The 20,426-nt window shown below is 44.9% G+C and overlaps 6 protein-coding genes across 6 annotated transcripts; 1 reads left to right on the top strand and 5 right to left on the bottom strand.

Moving 5' to 3' along the window:
* Positions 1–2,484: 2,484 nt before the first annotated feature.
* On the top strand, positions 2,485–4,595 carry DFL_003478 (uncharacterized protein; the record flags this gene model as incomplete). The annotated part of the gene is made up of 2 exons (XM_067632420.1): positions 2,485–4,023; positions 4,083–4,595. 2 exons carry the CDS (start codon positions 2,485–2,487, stop codon positions 4,593–4,595), a joined length of 2,052 nt encoding a protein of 683 aa, XP_067490691.1.
* A 227-nt stretch (positions 4,596–4,822) lies between these two features.
* Positions 4,823–6,463, bottom strand: DFL_003477 (uncharacterized protein; the record flags this gene model as incomplete). The annotated part of the gene is made up of 4 exons (XM_067632419.1): positions 4,823–5,619; positions 5,690–5,995; positions 6,049–6,124; positions 6,191–6,463. 4 exons carry the CDS (start codon positions 6,461–6,463, stop codon positions 4,823–4,825), a joined length of 1,452 nt encoding a protein of 483 aa, XP_067490690.1.
* A 2,027-nt stretch (positions 6,464–8,490) lies between these two features.
* On the bottom strand, positions 8,491–9,255 carry DFL_003476 (uncharacterized protein; the record flags this gene model as incomplete). Its single annotated transcript, XM_067632418.1, has 5 exons — positions 8,491–8,497; positions 8,577–8,651; positions 8,771–8,995; positions 9,052–9,126; positions 9,224–9,255. The coding sequence occupies 5 exons, from the start codon at positions 9,253–9,255 to the stop codon at positions 8,491–8,493; spliced, it is 414 nt and encodes a 137-aa protein (XP_067490689.1).
* Positions 9,256–10,562: 1,307 nt separating this feature from the next.
* Positions 10,563–11,654, bottom strand: DFL_003475 (uncharacterized protein; the record flags this gene model as incomplete). The annotated part of the gene is made up of 1 exon (XM_067632417.1): positions 10,563–11,654. The coding sequence occupies one exon, from the start codon at positions 11,652–11,654 to the stop codon at positions 10,563–10,565; it is 1,092 nt and encodes a 363-aa protein (XP_067490688.1).
* A 1,133-nt stretch (positions 11,655–12,787) lies between these two features.
* On the bottom strand, positions 12,788–13,484 carry DFL_003474 (uncharacterized protein; the record flags this gene model as incomplete). Its single annotated transcript, XM_067632416.1, has 4 exons — positions 12,788–13,040; positions 13,104–13,303; positions 13,386–13,394; positions 13,446–13,484. The coding sequence occupies 4 exons, from the start codon at positions 13,482–13,484 to the stop codon at positions 12,788–12,790; spliced, it is 501 nt and encodes a 166-aa protein (XP_067490687.1).
* A 2,273-nt stretch (positions 13,485–15,757) lies between these two features.
* Positions 15,758–16,548, bottom strand: DFL_003473 (uncharacterized protein; the record flags this gene model as incomplete). Its single annotated transcript, XM_067632415.1, has 3 exons — positions 15,758–16,124; positions 16,176–16,363; positions 16,441–16,548. 3 exons carry the CDS (start codon positions 16,546–16,548, stop codon positions 15,758–15,760), a joined length of 663 nt encoding a protein of 220 aa, XP_067490686.1.
* Between the last annotated feature and the right edge of the window lie 3,878 nt (positions 16,549–20,426).

Raw genomic sequence — 20,426 nt, 5'->3', positions numbered from 1 at the left:
TATTTCAATAGGCGTATAAACCAAAATTTAGTAGCTTTATATGGCGGCGTTCCTGTAATCATTATTCTAAATGAATTTGACTCTAACTTCAGAAGTTAGATCTAGAACCTGGCGACGAGATCTAGAAAATTCCAACTTAGGGTCAAATATTCCGTTATGCCCATTAGATACCATGTATCTCAATTATTTAGCTAGGCGTCAGGAATAAATTAATACAGGCGCAAATGTTTCTCAATGTCGTCTAGTCGACAGAATATCAGCTAGATGTAGTCCAAGCCTACTGAATATCATTCTTCCACCCAAAGGCTCCATATGGCTAGTTTCCATTATGAAAGTAGTCTCCTTGAGACTATATTGGGATATTTGCTCCCTAGTTTGAAGTCCCAGCAAAAACTTAGTAGCTAGTGTATGAGTTATATGGCCGAGTAGATGCCAACTATTGCCACAGATGCGTCTATAGATGTGTCGCTCTAAGAGCAAACGTTTTACCCCCCACTGCTTCATCATGGCTTTTACAAGACGCGTCTTAGTATTCAGGCACATAAACATCCTCACGTGCTCGCCCCCCCCAAAAAAAAACTAAAAAAAACTCCACACAGTACTAGTCCCCACAATTGACATCCATCAAAGAGAGCTTAGAGCTTTCCATCGAACGACTTAAACCCTTTAATAATCAACGTTTCAGAACATTCATCATGTTCGCTTACCGAAAAGGCTTTGGTTACCAATCGGGCCCCAACAGTAGCGAGTGCAGACCTAATCATTCTTTCTACTTTCATCCGATTGATAACCAATGCGAGGGCATCAACCATTTTTATCGCGATAAGTACCTTCAAAACTTCTCTTCACATGTCCGCAATAAAACGGATGGATAACGAAAAGTAGCCAACGAAAAAAGATTTATCACATGGATAGAAAACGCACGTATGCAAGGTTACCGCCGTTTTCAGCATCACATCACAGCTTGGACTCTAGAGGATGTTGAGTTTGTATGAAAGGAGTTGTCTGTTTACCGAAAGTACCTACAGAAGCTGCAAGCAATCGGATGCGTCATGGAACCAGACATCGACGGGGCCTGGAGGACCGACGGTATGATTGGCAAAGGAATTAGGGAAGAATTGATAGAAGGTAAACTAGAGTTCGGATGTCATTCTTCCATAGTCTTGACGGAATCACAATCAAGGCATCTATCGACCCCACTCTCAGAACCCGACCAACTAGCCCAATCTCTAAAATTCAGACAGGAAAACCGAGTCGTAGCATTTCCTACCGTTTTGGAACGTCGAAAAGGACCATTCGAACTCATCGACAAGACCAAGCCAGGTTACCTGAAGATGCTGACATTTTTCTTACCTGGCCCTTCTGCTATATATGACGTAAGTTACGGAAATCTACAGGCCCCAATACCCCTAGGTGTTACATATCATCGGTTCAAAGCTAAAGTTAAATATCTTGAAGATACCAACTACGCGCACTGTTGCACCACCGACAAAGGAGCTAGAATTTTGGCTCGCCGACCAACTGCGAGGAGGAAAGCTAGGTGAACTACCAGAGGAAATCTTCGACCAGATAGTCGGCGAGATAATTCAAGTTGTACGGCCCAATTTTATGGAAGGAGCCGCCAAGGCCTACTCAGGGTTATCTCACTTTTCTAGGACTAGATAATGTGATTAGTAGTACACTATGATATATTACGGCAGTTAAAGTCTATAGCGGATGCTTAGGTATTAAATAAACTTTTTAGATTGATTTATCAACTTCTTGGGAGCATCTACAAGCCCTTATATTATTTGATATTGTGAGAGAATATTTATTACACGCACGTTTACGATAAACTCATCAATTTATTTTACACAAGATCCGGATTCGATTCTTCTGAGCTTTAGTCACTTCCGTATACTCTTCCCGTTATCAAATATATCTTTCAGCCATACCAAACGTCAATTCGAAGCGATATATACCGGTGAGATCCGGGAAAGAGTTTACAAGATCACTACCGGCTTAACCGCGCATAACTCGATAGCCGTGAGTTCCGAAGTAAATGAAATAGTGGCCGGTCAGAAGGGATATCGCAAAGCAATATACCTATACATAACTGTTCAATATCAAAAATCAGTGATCCTATCTATTAACCAACCCCGAGGACCCCTGAGGATGCTATCGTGCCGTCTGCCCGGACCGGTGCAGCTGATTATAGTCTGACCCGGAATGCCGCACGAAGTCATAAACATGCCGCACAATGCCGCACAGATATACCAACTACCACACTTGGCGAAAGCAAGCAAGCTAGGCATCCGAAATCCGGGGTAGCCTTGGCCGGACTGGGGGAAATGCGCCCTTCTCTTACCGAGGCTGTTATCCGTTGTACTTCTCTATGTATAATATCTATCGCCCTATTCGTATTCATTTTTCTACCGTGCTCTCCTTCTCCTCCATTTTTCCCCCTCTTCGCGAGACGACGGATTAATTTTGTTCAGGGTAACAATGACAACAACACACCCCCAAGATGCCCTACACGCTGAATCGCTGTCTTCTCCAGCGTCCTTCTGGGCCCCTTATGCTGCCTCCCTAACATGGGAAACTCCTCCTTCAACTACTCTTCTCACCAAGCCAGATGGAAGCTGGCAATGGTTCCCCAACGGCCGCCTTAGCTGCTGTTACAATGCCATTGACCGTCACGTATCTGCCGGTCATGGCTCCAACACGGCCATTATCTACGACTCTCCCGTAACTTCTACCCTTCAAAAGATAAGCTATTCCCAGCTCCTTACCGATGTCCAGCTCTTCGCCGGAGCTCTCACATCGTTGGGATTGCGAAAGGGAGACCTGGCATTAATTTACATGCCCATGATTCCCGCCTCCTTGGTCGCGATCTTGGCGTGTAACCGTATCGGCGTTATTCACAACGTTGTATTCGGCGGCTTCAGCGCACCGGAATGTGCAAAGCGGATTGATGCTTCCAAACCAAAGGCCATTCTCACGGCCAGCTGTGGGGTGGAAGGTACCAAAGGTGTGGTGGAGTACAAACCCCTCATCGAAACAGCTGTTCAAACCGCGGTAAATAAACCCGAGAAAGTGGTATATTTCAACCGAAAACAGTGTAACATTACGATCGACCAGAGTAAAGGCGAGTACGATTGGAACACTCTAGTTGAAACTCAAAGGAAAAAAAGAGTTTTCACAGAATGTGTTCCGATGGACAGTTCGGATCCTCATTACACGATCTATACCTCCGGAACTACTGGTAATCCGAAGGGGATTGTCCGTGAAACTGGTGGCCACGTTGTGGGGCTCGCGTTCTACATTAATAAGATGTTTGGGATTAAAGGTCCCGGAGATGTTATTTTCACAGCGTCCGATATCGGATGGGTCGTCGGGCATTCATACATTGTGTACGCTCCCCTGATTGCCGGTGCAACTACCGTGCTATTTGAGGGGAAACCGATCGGTACTCCCGACGCTGGTACATTCTGGAGGGTGGTGGCGCAACATAAGGTCAATGTTATGTTCACGGCCCCGACCGCGTTAAGAGCAATAAAACGCGTCGACCCAGATCTCGAAGAGATGGACAAATATAATTTGAAGACTCTTCGAATGCTGTTTTTGGCAGGAGAGAGAAGTGAGCCGCAGATTGTTAGTTTATTCCAAGAACATTTGGCGAAAAGGGGTGCGCCGGGCTGCAATGTTATCGATCACTGGTGGTCGACGGAGTCTGGATCTCCGATATCAGGTCTTTTGACCAATGTACCTGATGAAACCGGGACGATTGCAAAGCCACTCCCGGTTAAGCCTGGCAGTGCGGGGAAGCCACTTCCGGGTTGGGACGTCAGAATCGTAGATGACGACGGAAAGGAAGTTGGTGCCGGCGTTATGGGAAATATTGTCATTAAGACTCCCCTAGGACCAACGGGGTTTAGGAATCTCTGGTGCGACGAAGGCGGGAAGAGATTTGAGTCTTCTTATATGAAGAGGTTCGACCGGAAGTTCCTAGACACCGGAGATGCCGGAATGATTGATCCGGATGTAAGTTCCCCGCTTCTCCCCGACCAAAATTCTAGGAAGGGTAACTAACATATAAATAGGGTTATATCCACGTCATGTCCCGTACCGACGACATCCTCAACGTCGCCGGCCACCGCCTTTCCACCAGCAGTATCGAACAAGCCGCTATCTCCCACGATGACGTAGCAGAATGCGCCGTCGTCGGAATCCCCGATGACCTCAAGGGACATCTCCCATTCGCGTTTATTACACTTTCAACCCATCACCACCATCATGCTATCAAAGTGGATGATGAGACCCTGTTCAAAGAGATCAATGCGTTGGTCAGGCAGAACATCGGCGGCATTGCCACGTTAGGCGGGATGATCTGTGGTAGCGGCATCATTCCAAAGACTCGAAGTGGTAAAACACTTCGAAGAGTCTTAAGAGAGTTGGTGGAGAACGGAAGTAAAGGTATCGATAAAGCCGTCGCTGTGCCGGCCACTGTCGAAGATGCCATGGTTGTAGATGAGGCTAGGAAGGCAGTAAGAATTTACTTTGAAGAAAGGAAAAAGAGCGGGAAGAAAGGAGTTGTTATTCGTGCGAAGTTGTGATTTTTCTGTTTCTGCTCTTGTTATGATGCTGTGATTTTTTCTTGCTCTATTTCAAACGTTTAAACGTTAGCGTAGGGAAACGCGGGTAGTTTTGGTATCATTAAGGAACAATATCAATCATTCTTTCATACAAATCTCGTTAGAACATATACACGTTATATACGCACAATAGCATAACAGTAGACAAATCCTATATACAAAATTTTCCTCCTACTTATCCTCCTCATCTACGGGAGACACTGCGAGTAATAAGGATTCAAAACTTGACAAGTAGTTCCCGAGACACATGCCGTACCACCAGTCCACCCAACACCGCCACACTGTCCCCATGTCGGTACCGCCGCTCCAGCAGTGGTAGTCCTCGACGCCGTCGTACTAGGCGTAGTAGTCCTAGTAGTAGTAATCAACGTCGTAATGCTACTAGTAGTAGTAACAGGATTCGTATTCTCAATTAAATAAATCTCTCCCGTAGAATCCGAGCTAACGAACAACCTTCCCGCAGCATCGAACGCCAATCCCGTGGGTCTGAAACAGCTGCTTGGGCATCTTGTATTATCCGGGTTTGTCATGATATCACGGTACCCAGTCATTGAATCGAAATTTGCGACGGGTTGATTGTTACTTCCGAAGGGGATGACGGAGACACGATAACCATCTGGAGGGTTTCTATTCCATGAGCCATGGAAGGATACCCATGCATTACCCTGTTTGTCGAATTTTACATCTAGAGGTGCGGTATGTGATGGGAATGTTATACGTGGGTTTTGGCGGGTAGAGGCGCAGATCGAGTCGGTTACTGAGCTAGTCATATTGCTGAATTGGCGACCGGTGGTGAGACCGGCGTTATTGGGGAGGTCAGAGACTTGCCAGGTTGCGAGGCATTCTGGGTAGCCGTAGTTCCCGCGTTGGGAGTTATCGGTGGCTAGGCCGTGGTAGTTTAGTTCTTCGCCTGGGTTGTTGTTATGGACGTCTTGGTTGTTGCGGACGATGTTGTCGGCGGAGTTTTCGACGGACCAGATGCCGCCTAAAGAAACAGGTATTCGCATGAGCTATCCTATATTTCAATGGCTACATTAGGAGGGAAGGGCAGTTACCAGCAGGATCCTCTCCAATACCAACACTATTCCTCAAACCCCATCCGAAAATAGTACCACCCTGATTGAATGCAACAGGGTTATTCGAAACCTGGCTGATACTAAACCCTCTAATCTGACTTCGCCCTGAATTGATATTTGAAGCACCCCAATCGAGGTTTCCATCTGAGCCCCAGGAGACCAAAAGGAGATCTGGGTTTTTGATAGAGGCGTAGAGAGTACGGGTTGTGTGACCGCTCGGGCCAGCACCCATGCCTGTCACTAATGTGCGCTTATTGGAAGTGGCACCAGAAGAGGGATCGTATGCTAGACTCTTTGGTTAAATTTTACGTTTGAAGGAGAGGGTACAAGGGACCTACACCAAGAGAAAGCGGTAGTTGACGAGCTGGCAAATAGTGTTCTTCCATCCGCGGAGAGTGTCAAGCCATGGTTCAACTACTCCCATCCTCAAAATTAGTAATGTCCATCAAATAACAACTCAAGAGAACAGGAAAGCCATACAGTAGTATCACTAATAATCAACTGCCTATTCAACAACGTCCCACAACTTCCAACCTGAAACCTCGAAATACCAGCACCACGCTCCGCAACCAATAAATATCCAGAAGCATCAAATACAATCGCACGTGGAGTTCTCAATCCCGTCGCTACGAGTTGAGAACGGTATCCTGCTGCCATAACCGGAGCTGCGAAAGTATATGGCAGAATATTACAGGTTTGAGCGGAGGCCAGAGAGAGGACTGTGCCCCAAGTTAGGAGAGTCGAGACTTTCATTTTGTGTTTGTTGAGTGAGTTGTGTTGCGTGTGGTATTTGTTAAAGGCCGGAAGAGGAAATTGGCCCAAAGGAGAAGGCCGAGGTTGAATTTTTCGCTGTCACGAAGGAGGTCTAGGCTTCGAGCGGAACGACGATGAGGAAGAAGCTATCACAGATACTCAAACCTGTTGGCGATGAAAGAGACTAGAGCTGGGAAGTAAAAGTGGAAGGAAAGATCATAAAACATACGACCTGGACAGATCTATTTAATACCCGTTCCAGCGCCCAGGAACACATAGGCAATCCTTTCCGAGGCATTCACCTGTAATACATCCTCTCTCCTAGTTTTGTACTTCCGATCATCATTGCAGCCTTAAAAGCAAGTCGAATAAAACCAACTGACAGAGGGAGAGCGTGAGAAATTAACAAGGTACAAGGAAAGTATATTGGAACTGAAAACCTGCTTTTCCGGGAAATCCATGGTAGTATCGCTGTTCACGCGGTTTAAGATTTACATATATATGGCGAAACCGGCAAGCCTGCCGATGAACGTTTGGGTACTGTTGAACTGGTAGATGTGAACAAGACATGCGTATCCCTGCTTTTGAATTCGCAACGATGTGTTGCTACCGAACGAGGGCCTTGAATTGACTAGGTAGCTGTTCGGGTAATATATTCTCTTAAGTCGTTACCTCGAGCCGACGTCTTTAATCGAGGGCAAAAAACAAGGGGGAAAAGGCGGGATCCGACGTGGGGAGGGGCTTTCAGGCTAAATCCAGCTTATCACGTTTTTCTACAGTTGGTCCAGAATATAAGATCGTATAGAAACTTCACGACTTTTTAAGATAGAAAGAAGAATTGGTTTGGCTGCGCAGGCGGAAGAGGCTTGTCGTCAGGATTAAGTGTGGATCACAAAAGCGACGAAGCGACAAAACCCTGGCCGTTTTCCGGGACTGTCGGGAATGATGACGGGCGTGCCCAGAAACTTGATGAAACATTAGTTAAGAGCGTTTTAAGCCTGTTCAAGGTTGGAATGTCGATCTGACATGTACACTTAGATTCAGAGTTCCGATGCAAGATGACCGCCGTTGGCTTTTTCGTGAACAAGCTACGGAGACAATAGTGTCAATTCAATGCAATGAATCCAAAGCTGCCTCGACATTAAAGTCTAGAAAACATAGCGAGGAGACATTCGAGCCGCTGCAACAATCAAAGGAAAATATTTCATAAGTAAAGAGGTTTCAGACAATTTAGAGACGTCCTGAACAACGTTTCAACCTCATGACATCAACCTCGCCCCCCAATTAAATCTCTTCGCTGCTTCGGCAAATAACCTCGGTCCTCCACTCGCCCCGAAAGCGAAATTGCGCCACACAAATCCTGTTATGGATAAAAGGAATTCCCATGCTATTTCTCCGTGACACCAAGGTCACGACAGTTTAACCAACCGACAACCATGCATCATCCCCGACGAGGACGTGTATACGCTGTAAGGCACCATGTAACAGCCAAACTTGGCGCCAAGCGCCAACGTCGATTGACTCTCCAATAAAATTTCACAGTTCACCGTAGCTAGAAGGTTTAGGACGCCTAGCATAAAGTAGTATAGTATATATATCGGCAGCATCTGTATAAACATTGACCACAATTGAATCCCCGAAAAGAGTTCAACTCCACTATAAATACGCCGTATACCATGGTCTTTCAAAAAGGTACAATGATAAACACTGAGGGGCAAAAGCAGGGGATCACAGTCCAAAGGTATTGTAAAATTCTGAGAAATAATTCGCTAGGGGTGTTTAAAAGCAGAGATGCGCTAGAAACAAATCAAAGAAACAATCCTTGTAAGAAACAAACCATTGTTGGGAGTACCTCTTCGTGGAGAGTTAAAAAAAACGTGGAACTGACCGGCTGATTGGATAAAGACTGACCCCATGCCCGATTCCCAGTCTCAGCTCGTCCATTTCATCATCCCCGTCTGATCCGTCGTTAAATGCAGCAAAAGTTCCTCCATCCGTTGTCATATCGCACATCATATCTTATCATATCAGATCCTTGAAATTTTGAGCCTCAGCAACACGAACTCACGACTCCCAGCTCTTCTCGACAGTCTCACGAACACGCTTGACATACTCGCGGGAATTGTCCTTATAGAGGTTGCTGGCTTCGACATTGGCAGGCGATGAAGTGTTTGGATCATTAAGCAGACTGGGAGAAGAACCATTAGTCAGCAAGATATTATCACGTGACAAGTCCAATTGTCGGATCTTATTGGTCTACCAGCCCACCAAACGTGCATGAGAAGGCGGAAATGAAAAGTATAATACCTCTGGATGCTGGTCAATATGGCAGCCACATCGTACGTAGGACTCCATCTGTTCTGAAGGATATCGAGGCACAACTCTCCGGTAGCGTAGACGTTCGGGTGGAACATCTGGCTGATGAACTTGACGGTGGGAGGTTTGTTTGGATACTGTTCTTCGAAATGGAGGACGAGACGGAAGGTACCGTCTTCGAAGGGGGTGTCGGCCGGCCCGATGATCACAGCATTCCTGGAAGGATATTAGTAGTTGACGGTGGATAGTAGACGAGAGAGAGGAAGACAGACCATGTCATGACATTATCAGCGATAGGAGATGCAGATACACCGGCTGGAGGATCGGTTTGCATACGCTTGAAGTCGCTGCGGAAGGGCTATCGGTCAGCGTTCTGAAGTGAAGCTCTTGTGGGCGGTGGCGTGATCGGAGGTTTTTGGCGAGGAGATGAAGGATCTAGCTTACCGCATCAAGCGTCTACGAGCTGTAGTCGACATTTCTGCAAGTGAGAAGTTTCTTTTTGAGAGATAAAAGGATGCTGATGTTGGTGAAGTCGATGGGTTTGGCGGGACGAAACCTTGGATGATAGCAGAGAGATGGTTTGTTGGAGAACGTGAGGATGAGTTAGATTTGAGAGGTCTCGCGAGTTGAGTTGGGTTGTGATTCAGAGGATTGCCAAGACCACTCCAAGTTGCATAAGCAAAGCTTCACAGGACTGCAATTCACAAGAGAAGTGAGGGGTTGCTTCATAATCTATTGGTCAATGTCGAGGCTCACCAAATGAGCATTCCGGTGAGGGTTTTCCCGAGGTCTTTCGCATTGACTGTGCAGTGCCCGTCACATGGTCACATATAAAGGCCGGGACCCTATATGGCGGCGGCCAATCAGCCCGCAATCTCTCCAAGTCACATGATGTGGCTCATTACGAGCTTGTGGCGGCAGACCATAGGAGGCTAGCAAGCTAGCACGGAGTCTGTAGGTATATTGGGTATACTATATATATGAATGAGTTTCTATGATAGATATCTGCGTTCATAGCTGGTGGACTAAAGGGTATCCCGTCCGCTCTGCCTTACTCAAGCCCTCAAGCGGGCGCTCAGTAGTATAGTGGGTGACCATATGCGAATCGCGCCTAACGCAGGTTATGTTTTTGCTTTTTTGCTTTCGAACATGCTCCTTTTACTTTCTATCTGTCTACTTTCTATCTGTCGCTTTTTGGCGATTTTTAGAGGCCAATTGGCAGAGGCATGATGGGATTTGATAGCTAATCCCTTGTATCAACATGAATGTTGAGGAGAATGCAACAGACTCAACACATTTTGGCTTCGGTTACAAGATTAGAACCACACAGGGCGCACCAGACCAGAGTAGGGTGGCATCAAATGCAAAAAGACAACCTACGTTAGATGCGATTCATTTATTGGGGTCTGATTCGAGATAAATGGTTGTGACAGCCCCGTATGCATAGTCGAATCACCGAATCATTTGCTTGAATTTGTACCAACAGCCCTAAAGGCAACCCCGGGATCTCAGGGCTTCGGGGAACCTCGCCGGAAGCTATGTTCCAAAATCGTCCAATACGAAAGGAGGTCTTGGCAGTGCTATGAAAACTGAATATGATAAACCTCATTGAAAGGGACATTCATAGGCTAGCATAAAACAAACATTAAAGGCATGCTTTCGAAAAACTACTTTAAGTCAGAGAGGTAACAATATAGCCCGTCGGCTACTGTAGAGTCCTTGACTACTGCTTTAATTAAGGTGGTCCCCACCGCCCCCAAATTCGGTATGGGAGCTTTTAATCTCAAGGCCCCATAGCTGATAACCACCGAATTTGACACCTTCTACATACCTCCGGTGCCATAGTCTTTTCATTTTCGGTATGCTTCATTGTTTTATGGCATAGAACCTTCCCTACCTCATCCTGGGATCGTTTGTCTGGTCCTGATCCCAACTCGTGTGCTGGTCGAGAATCAGAGTGCTCGCTGTAATCAGGATACAAGGCATGATAAAAAGACCGAGCACAATTGTCGCAGTTACAGTAATCGTCGTCCTCATAAAGATCGGCTTCGGAGATTTCGTGCCTGAAGCTGCCGTCCTCCACATAAGTTTTTCCCCCGTCACTTCCCTCACCACTTTTATTCCCATCCTCTTCGCCTTCCTCTTCTTCTGCATTGGGATCGTGACATTCTTCAAAATCGGTTTCCCCCTCGCCGTTACAAAGTACCGCCTCTACTTTAAATCCAACAAACAAAGCCCATTCATCAGTTTCTCCACCCCGTGATTGCTCCCTGTTTTGCGCCAGACGCTTTTCATCCAGGGCATACTCATAAACAAACGCGAGTAGGTCCACTAACACCCTGAACGGAAGATATTCCTCATACAGGGGGTGAATTGACATTGGGAAAAATATTTCCCCAAACTTCCCCATTGAGATATCGAGCTGATGCCAATGTTTGCTTTGCACAAAAGTCCACTTTTGAGTGTGAACGTGCGGATTGAACATCCGGACTTTTGTTATGACGGGGAGGAACCTCGTGTAGATTGTTTGGATTTTGTCGGCGAGGGCCTGGCTGCGAACACGGTCTATTCGAAAATCTTTAGGATCTTTTTTTTCCGGGATGCGGATAATATTTGGCGCCAGCTCTTTCCAGAAGTGAGAGAGGATATGTGGTCCGATGGGCGTAAAGACCATTTTCAAAATCTGCGAACTATCTGATAGATGATAGCCGTATATACGACCATCTCCTGTATAAAAGCAGAGCTTCCTAGACGTAGTGATTGCATCGTTAAGTGCTTTACAGACAGAGCGAATGCAGATTAAGAATAGAGGATCTAAGTTGGAGAGGATTTGCCTAAGCAACTCTGGAATCTGTAGAACATTCCTGGTAGCCATTGTGAAATAATGTTCGAATATATTGGTAACGTATCGGAAGATGTATGTGCAAGGTTTTATCGTTGGCGGAGTACTCCCATTGTGATGTTAACTTGAGCTATGATTGAATTAATGCGATTGATATTGAGATAAGTTGGGTATGGTAGCTTTTTGAGATTCTATTCCTTTGTTCCAAATGACTATGCTATCTGTTATGTCATTAGCTTAGGGCTAGATCTTTCCAATGCAATAGTATACCATAAAGACCTATCCCAAAATGGCAAGTTTGGTAGACGTTAACCTTCGCCAGCCAGGCCTGGCTAGCTGCTGTGCCACAAAGGCAAACAAACCTCTGGTGTCGGCACAAGATATTTGGCTCTGATTGATTCAGTACGTCTCACCCCAGTAAATATGATTTTCAGACATGGGTTTGCGAGTAATATCGCATCCTTTCAATTCTGATATTCCTGTACCCGGGGTAATAGGGACAGGACCGGGGTACCTAGTTGATCCACAGCTAGAGGTTAGAGGCTAATGCTATGTACACAAGTACACTATTACATAGTAGTTCGAAGTAAGCAGGGCTACCCTGGTTTACGCCAATACTTATGTTATTAGCTCTTTTATCTGTACGCTAATATATTCCGTTTCGCTCAAGAGAGGCCCAAAGAGAAAGATGGAAAAAGAAAATAGCCATCGCAGGGACGGAAAAACAAGGCTTTGATTATCTGCAAATGCTGATAATCAATTTATATTGCTAACTTACGGACTAGTATGCCGTACAATATCGTTCGCAGCAAGGGAAATTTTCGACTTCAAAGTTTTATTTTTGTTACTACCAACCCTAAGTCGTCAAAATTTCGCCAAAAAAGTATATTAAAAAAGGAGGGGGAAATGACGTCTCGATAACATGTAAAAGTACTGAAGGGAAGCGATTTTGTGTATACAAATAGTTCACCGCTAGTGCTAGCTGTGAGAAATTAAATGATAAAAAAAATCCATTGAAGCCATTCATCCTTCCCCACAAGACATAATCCTAATATATATATATATATATATACGTCCGCGGTTACTCTTTAACTCCAACTCCTCATCAATCATGTCATTATACCCGAACATCATATCATATTTTTTATTTTATTAAGCTATTTCCCTCAGTCGAAGTTCTGCTCCAAGAGAGCCTCTAGTCTGCCACACTCAAAACCAGAATCCCAAACTCGTGTTCCTCGGTATTCATCGAAGCTACTTTCGACCATGCCCTTTACAGTTATAAAATATTCGTCCCTGCCTTTCAAGAACTGTTCCATTGGAAGGGAAATCTGATTATCGCGATCGGTAACGGATGCAGTGGCTGAACCAAAGGTCATATAGCTGGTATCAGATCCAACGGTAATGTTGCTTCCACTCCTGTGATTAAGTGTTAGTATAAAACTACAATACTTTATTAGTGGAGGAGTTAAGGGTAGTTACCATGCAGAGCTCCTGCTTAGTCTAGACGATCTGGTAATAGTAGAAGAGATAGAGGTGTATCTACGTTTCCACTGGTGCAAGGAGGTATTGTACTTGCGGAGGTAGTGTAGGAGAACGTAGGTAGCGACGATGAATAACATCCAATCGGTCAATGTGGAATTGGCAAGGGCGAGGAATTCGAAGAATGTCGTCTGTCTTGCCTAGATTTCAATATATTTATGAGTATCACAAGTTCATTTCGCGTCGCTCTGCAGTGATATTTCAAAAGTGTTGTTGGCGTACCTTCTGTGCCTAGGCTGGAATGGTGACCGCCAGCTTAAGTGCACAGGCAAGAAACACAACAAACCTGGAAGCTTTGCTCGAGAAGAGTGCTTCACTCATTCTTTTTAGAGGAGGTGATGGTCATCTCAGTTTTAGTAGAGAAGAAGTATTTGGTTAGAAGCTAGATAGTAGGTGAAAATTGAAAAGAGTGAGGAGATGGCTGTGATGGATTTCTAGTTATAGGGAAAAGGGCAAGAGTTTATATGCTTCGCCCAGATGATGCGATTAAAGTATGACAGACGGCAAAATCGTGGTTGCTAACTGCTCAGCGTAAGTTGCTAGCTACCCAGCCTGAGTATTGGCGGAAACCAGGGTAGCCCTGCTTACTTTGGACTGCTATATAATAGAGTCTTGCACTCCCCCCTGCTAGTCTTTTTGCTTGTTTATAGTCGAAAAGTCTTGTACTCCCCTGCTACCCGTGTGTGTGGCTTTCCCAATCAACTTGCGCGAAGAAAGCCACAAATCTCGATTTTGTGCGCAGGGAGTGCAAGACTTTTCGAATGAGAATATGAGCCGCCTCCGGGGATAGTTCCGTGCCCAAGGCCGGATAGTTGGCGAAGTTGAATCTTATGTAGGTCACAACACAACGCAAGTTCATCGATGAAGTCTACATCTCTCAAAATCTTCAAAAGCAGAAGCGCTGTTTTAGATCGGGAATTTTGTTCGTCTTCGCCCCATCATATAGCTGGTCTTCCTAATTTTTACTCATTTTTTTGCGTGTATTTCACGTTACGCCCCTGTTAAATCCAATTTGTCTGGTTCCATGTTCAAAAAATTTGAGGGCAGGGTGCAGGGCACCGGGAAGGTTCGATGGGCTTTCGGGAAGAGGCTGGAACAACACCAATCAGATGACGCGGGCACAAACGGGAAAGAAACGTCCCCTTTCATGGGCCAGATGCGTGAGCTTGAAATAGCAAACTACGTGATTGGACAGTGGGTCCATGTCGGCTTCAAAAATGTATTTTATCCCTCCAGAGTAAAAGGGACGCCGTTGTAATGTGGTAGGTTTCCCCGCGTCCGCCTGCACGATAATAACACACATGCGTTCACCAGCTGCATGTTAGGCGAAAAATTGTGCTGAGGAGCCATGCGCGGTTTGTTCTTGCTCAGACGATGCAATGTAGGAATTGCGACCGCCGTTGCTTACATAATAGGGTCGTCTAGATGTATTTCAATTTTCGATCGGTTATTTAACTGATGTCGAAAGCGAGGGTCCGGCTTGCTGCCTGCAATAATGCGTTATATTTACCTAGCTGCTTGTCCTGTCCATACTCCAATATTTTGTAAATGTGTGTGTACTGCTCGTCCTCGGTTTTCTGGGCACACCTCATACTACAGATCTTGCGCCAAAAATTTCAAGACAAAAATATAATAGGGTCGGGAATAACAACTAAAGCAATCCTGTCAGTCGAAGGAGGAAAAGCCTTGCACCGAGTAAATGAAAGTCAACCCATATTCGACAAGAATGTCAAGAAGAAAAATCACCACCTGCTATAATTTTGAGAGGACTAGGAAAGTTTAAAAGGTGGAGGATGATCCCCGGAGTTCGGTCCGAACCGTTGGTGGCGTAAATTTTGTGAGGCCGGGGCCTTAAAGCTTTGTTCTTAGAAACAGCCCGGGCGAGGTTGCTTTTGCTCCAGCGATCTCCGGCCGGTAGCTTGCATAACCTCGAGTCCAAGGCTAACTAAAGCCATCTCCAGAAATCTCGTTCCCATTAAACTAGGGCGACCTCCAGGAGCCTTGTTCCCAAAAACCTCCTGAATGGATCGGCTCGGGGCGACGGCAGACAAGTGTTCAAGGTCAGAGCTGGTTTGATCTTTTCGTGCGTTGTGTGCCAAGACAGCCCCACAAGGCTTCGAGACTTCGTTACACAAGACGCAGCAACACCTTGAGCGACGATCTTGTGGCTAATGCACACACCTTAATTCTGGAGGGCCCTCAAGATTTATTATAACAGACAACCGTGTACGGTCCGTATTTATTGTGCAAGAACTAGGTAACGACAGCCATGAAACCAATGGATCTAGTTGTTAAGAACAAAACCGAGACAGGCGCTTTTTCAAAAGTCAACTATCTATAGGAAATAATAAATGACAACAAAATCAAAAAAACTGTAAAACATATTTTCCACAAAAGAATTTCCCAGTAAGAATAGTTGAATCCCACCTTTTACTCCGATACAGATCGTATACGTGCATAATTCGTTAGCCATCGGGAATTATGCTCCCCCTAGACTCGAGGCTCGCTTCCTCCCCTGTTATGATCTCATTCAATACATACATATACATATACATATAAATGTATGTAATCTTCTCCTTCAATCCTATATAGACTCATGCCCAATATCTAGCGTCACTAGGAATACCCCTACGGAGATAGTTTTCCGTCACGGGATCCAAGAACAATGTACCCTGCAATAGACCCATATCTGCTTCAAATTGGAAGTCATCGAACATCACGAACCGTTCCATCATGGGGTTTGGGATGTTTGTGCGGTGGCGAACAATGGCGGCCGTAGTTCGTTGGCTGATACGCGAACCGACGGATCTAGTAGAGCCTTGACTGAAAATTGAACCGATAGATCTATTTGAGTCTTGGCTGATAACGGAATCGATGGATCTATTCGACCTTTGACCGGTAATAGAATCGATAGATCTATTAGATCTATTGGAGCTCCTGGACCGAATGCTGCTGATGCTTCTATAAAGCATTTAGTGAAAATACTATACGAATAGACTCGACGTAACTGACCTTAAAGAGCTCCTAGAAGAGAACGAAGAGGTCGAGGATGCATAACCCCGTCTGTGCGCCCGAGGATTCGCGCAGAAGCTATATCCGATGTAATGAAGCATAACATAAGCCGCAATAATCGTCCACATCCAGTCCGTAAGGGTAGAACTAGCGAACTCCAAGGTTTGGAGTAAGGACATTTGGCTCTTCTATTATTATTGTCGTTAGTATTTATTCTAAAAAAAATGGCTCTCAGATGGAAGTTTGGGTGAAGGGAGTATCAGACCTTTTGCTTCAAAATTGCAACAGTGATGCCAAACTTGACTGCACAAATGGCGAACACTGCGAGTTCGAGTCTGGGACCCTTACTGAAGCCGAGGAGTCTAGTTGCCATCGTTCGTATACGCTAACTGTATTTTAGGGAGAAATATTTTATTAACAATAACTTTGGGGTATGTTTTTGATAGGTTTGTGGTAACAAGAGAACGGGATTGAGAGGTGAGATGTGAAATAGCGAGTTTTTAAGCTTGTAATGCAGACGCTAGAAGCTAGAATATTATAGTCTTGCCTCGAAGGTAGGTCTCGGTGGAACGTTTCAAGTTATCTCATAGGTAAATTCGGAGCTTGCTTTGTCTAAGGCCAATCTGCAGAATTTTCCTTTTCTATTGGTTGGATTTTCAGACCAATGATACGTATCCAACTTTTCAGGGGTCTCATAGCATTTATGTAAGCAACTCCAACAATTTGCGCCGCTTGACCCAGAGGAGTAGTAGTCCGTGAGGAAGGAGAGGAAAGGAAAAGAACAAAAAACCTTACCAAACTATGAGTACTTTAGCAGAAGATATGATGCTACTTCTAGGCCGGTACCTGATCTGCTTGATTAACGGTGCTGCATAGCTAAGAAAATGCCCGCGATGGTGGCCAATCGAATCTTGGGGGGAGAAGCTCGGTTGGCTGCGATCCTATGTTTCCCGGCCTTGATCTGGGAAGGCGGCTCTAATCTGGCGGGTCAAGCAGCAGGGGTTGACGAGTTAGGTATACTGACGCTTTCAAAAGGCAATGCGGGAGAATGGTGAGTGCAAATAATCAAGCACAAAAAAAGGCCCGACGGGCCAAACGCGAAAAGGTAAGCTTCTGAAAGAAAAGAAAGACGGTAATCACAAAACTGCTGCTAAGTGTCGGAATTGTGGTACAATTGGGAGAAAAACTTTTGTGTTGTGTGTGGAGAGGCTCTCGGGACTGGACTGACACTAACCTATTCAAAACGCGCGGGAACAATTAGTCTTGGTGTTAAAAGTACATATCTTGACGAGTGTAAAGCAATTGAAGTGGTGGACGATACTTCATTGAAAAGGTGAAAAGCCTGAAAAAGACAGATAAATAGGAGATAAAGATATAGAGTTGAAGGAGAAAGGGCCAATTAATTTATAGACCCTTTCAAAGTTGAGCGTGATTCAATAGAAGTTCAAATCTGGTGGTTTAGTGACAACTCGCCAAGGCCTACGAGGGCACCACGTTATGGTAGGGTCTTCCGTCGGACTAAAAACAAGCACACGCATTTTCTCTGTTATAGCGTTCCGCATCGAACAAGAAACGTTGCACTGTGTTACAGCACATGCATGTTCGATTTGGTATAGTGATCCGCATCGATCAAGACTTGATTATAGCGCATACATACTTCTGCGCCAGGGTCTTGCGCAATTCCGGCTCGCATTTGACTCCATGTATTCCATTCAGCCTACCACTGGCCCAGGCTATACTAGCACCTGGAGGAACACTTACATAGTATGTCGTCTCTGTAGGTATGCAGTAGTCGGCTACCAGACTGGGTATATAGTTGGGGTGAAGAAAGCTTGTCTTGGCCTAGTTCCTTGTCGGTTGTGTAACCTGGATGATGTGGCTGGTGGTCATGCACCGCCACTTCAAGGTCTTCATCACACAAACGGGTATTGAGGGGACATCGTTGGGGGAATGCAAGTATGAAAGATATAATACGTACAGAAAAAGTTCTCTATAACCTTTAAAAAGCAGCACCGATAACTACAATATCGAATTGTAGCGGTAGTCGTGGAAGAGCAAAGTGACTGAGCCAAGTAAGGCGTAGGTCTTTTAGCTGAGGTACTCCTAATCGCTGACAAGAAGTGAGTATTTTGAATTATACAATTAAAGGTGAGGCACAGCGTAATAGAAAAGTAGAGCTGCCTGAGATATAGAAAAGTGTCTGCTGGTTAAGGAAATGAGGATGGGTTTATATATTCAGGAAATTGTCTTGTTTGGGCGACGCTGTTCGCTAAGATGACCATCTCACAATTTCGGGCGGGTAAAATAATAGGACGGGACCAAACCAGCTCCACGCTTAGAATTGTTTCTCTTTAGTCACCAACCCACAGGACCCTGAAGGACAATGCCGATGACGAAAGCATCACCAAAACAGCGAAAAAAAGGCAGAAAAGGAACCAGATCTCACCTCTGAGTAATGTCTTCAAATCAGCCTTCTCAATTCCTTAAGAGAAAGAATGAAAAGCGGGGAAGGTTCGGGAGGGGGGGGGATGTGCAGAGGAGAGCTGTATATATAGTCGGGAATGTTGTTATCATCACCCGTGTTGCCAAAAAGTTTATTATGTCACCTGACGTGTAAAGTCTTAAGGCGAGGCCTAAATAATCCCTTCTGCCCAAGCAGCTCGGGCATACCGGATTCAGGGTTTGAAAATCAAAAACTTTGACAGCTACCCGTTCCTTGAATAAGTATAAAGAACGAAAACCAAAAGGCTTTCGACCTTTCAATTTTATTCTTATAATAGTTCGGGAATCTCACAGTCCCCTGGATCCCTGTTGGAACGGTTCCTCGCACACCCTTCGAGGTTTCGAAGATTTTACGGCGGTGCACCAAAACAACTTGGAAATCTAGTCATGTTGTGCCTATGGTGTTTTACTCGTATTTCCTTGTATGTACTTACCTACTACCGTTCGAATCAGATCTCTAAATATCATGCAACACATCGAGACATTACTCTTGAGAGTCCTTTCGTTACAGATTACTATCTTCAATCTACTAAAGAACTATGGGTTGAATTTGTTTTCATCATAATCGACGTAATGGCAGGTAGAAGGCATAAGAAAATACTAATCTACAAAGGTTATAATAAAAGTCTTTCTGAAAAAAGGATATGCATTCTCATATAAATATATATACACTACGAGCGAGGTTAGACTGAAATAACAATTTCCCGAAAGCTAATGTTGCATTTTCCGTGCTTAGCTGCCATCCATAATATACCTCACCCTTAGCACAAGGTGCTATTCGACTAAGCCTAAAATACTCGAATTTATGCTAGGCAACTTTCTGTCGTAGATTATCTCGTCGGCCAAATGCTACTGTGAATGTAGGGGAAGTTTTTGAGGTATTTATATTAAATACTTGGGATAACACGGTTCCGCCCACAAGACTAGGTTCCACTTAGCATATATATATATATATTCTTGGATAGTAATTGATATCAACTTTAATTGTGAACTGCTAGTTATTATCAACTAGCTATTGGTTTGACCCAAGAAGTAACGACTGGATCCGCAAAGAATACAGGGATTGTAGTCTGGAGGTATTGTGATTTGAAGGTATCTTGTCTGGCTGACAATCAGGACTACTTCGTCAGATTGATCTAAGTTGTCATAAATAGAAAGATCGGAAAACTTAAAAGATTCCTCGATAATATGTTAGCCTCTACTGCCTCTAATATGAATGCTAAGTTCGACGAGGCTGTTGTCGAGTTCACGGGACCATGGCGAATGAGACCCCTGAGGAGACTTGGGGTTAATGGTACGTACTGTTTCCTTTAACAAGGCCATCATTTGCGCTGTAGGGTTGTAGTCAATGAGGCTTTTGCTACAACCTGGAGTTAGCCGAGACTTCTAGTATAAATATTGTTTATGTCATTAAACAGTTGTCTCGGGTGCCAAAAACAGGTAATATGCATCAAAGGCCTGAATGTGGGCGACACGAGACTAGTCGGCTGGGTGAATTTTACATGATATATTTGACCTCTGCTACCAGTTGCTCACTGGCCTGGCCTACTCTACGGGCTGCCATATAGCCTGTTCTGTAGAGTAATATCGGTCTAGCGGTATCAGACAACACGAACGAACTTCCACAGTTCTCAGTCCTGCCTCAGGTATTTCCGTTGTCATTTGATAGTTGTCTTCGATCCGATCTGGTATGATGTGGATATTTTTCCGAATCGACTCCAGGGCCGTATAAGTCTATAAGGGAACATG

This window comes from Arthrobotrys flagrans, assembly GCF_004000055.1.
Source record: "Arthrobotrys flagrans strain CBS H-5679 chromosome Unknown unitig_0, whole genome shotgun sequence".
NCBI classification, from domain to species: Eukaryota; Fungi; Ascomycota; class Orbiliomycetes; order Orbiliales; family Orbiliaceae; genus Arthrobotrys; species Arthrobotrys flagrans.
This window is presented reverse-complemented; position numbering and strand designations above follow the sequence as displayed.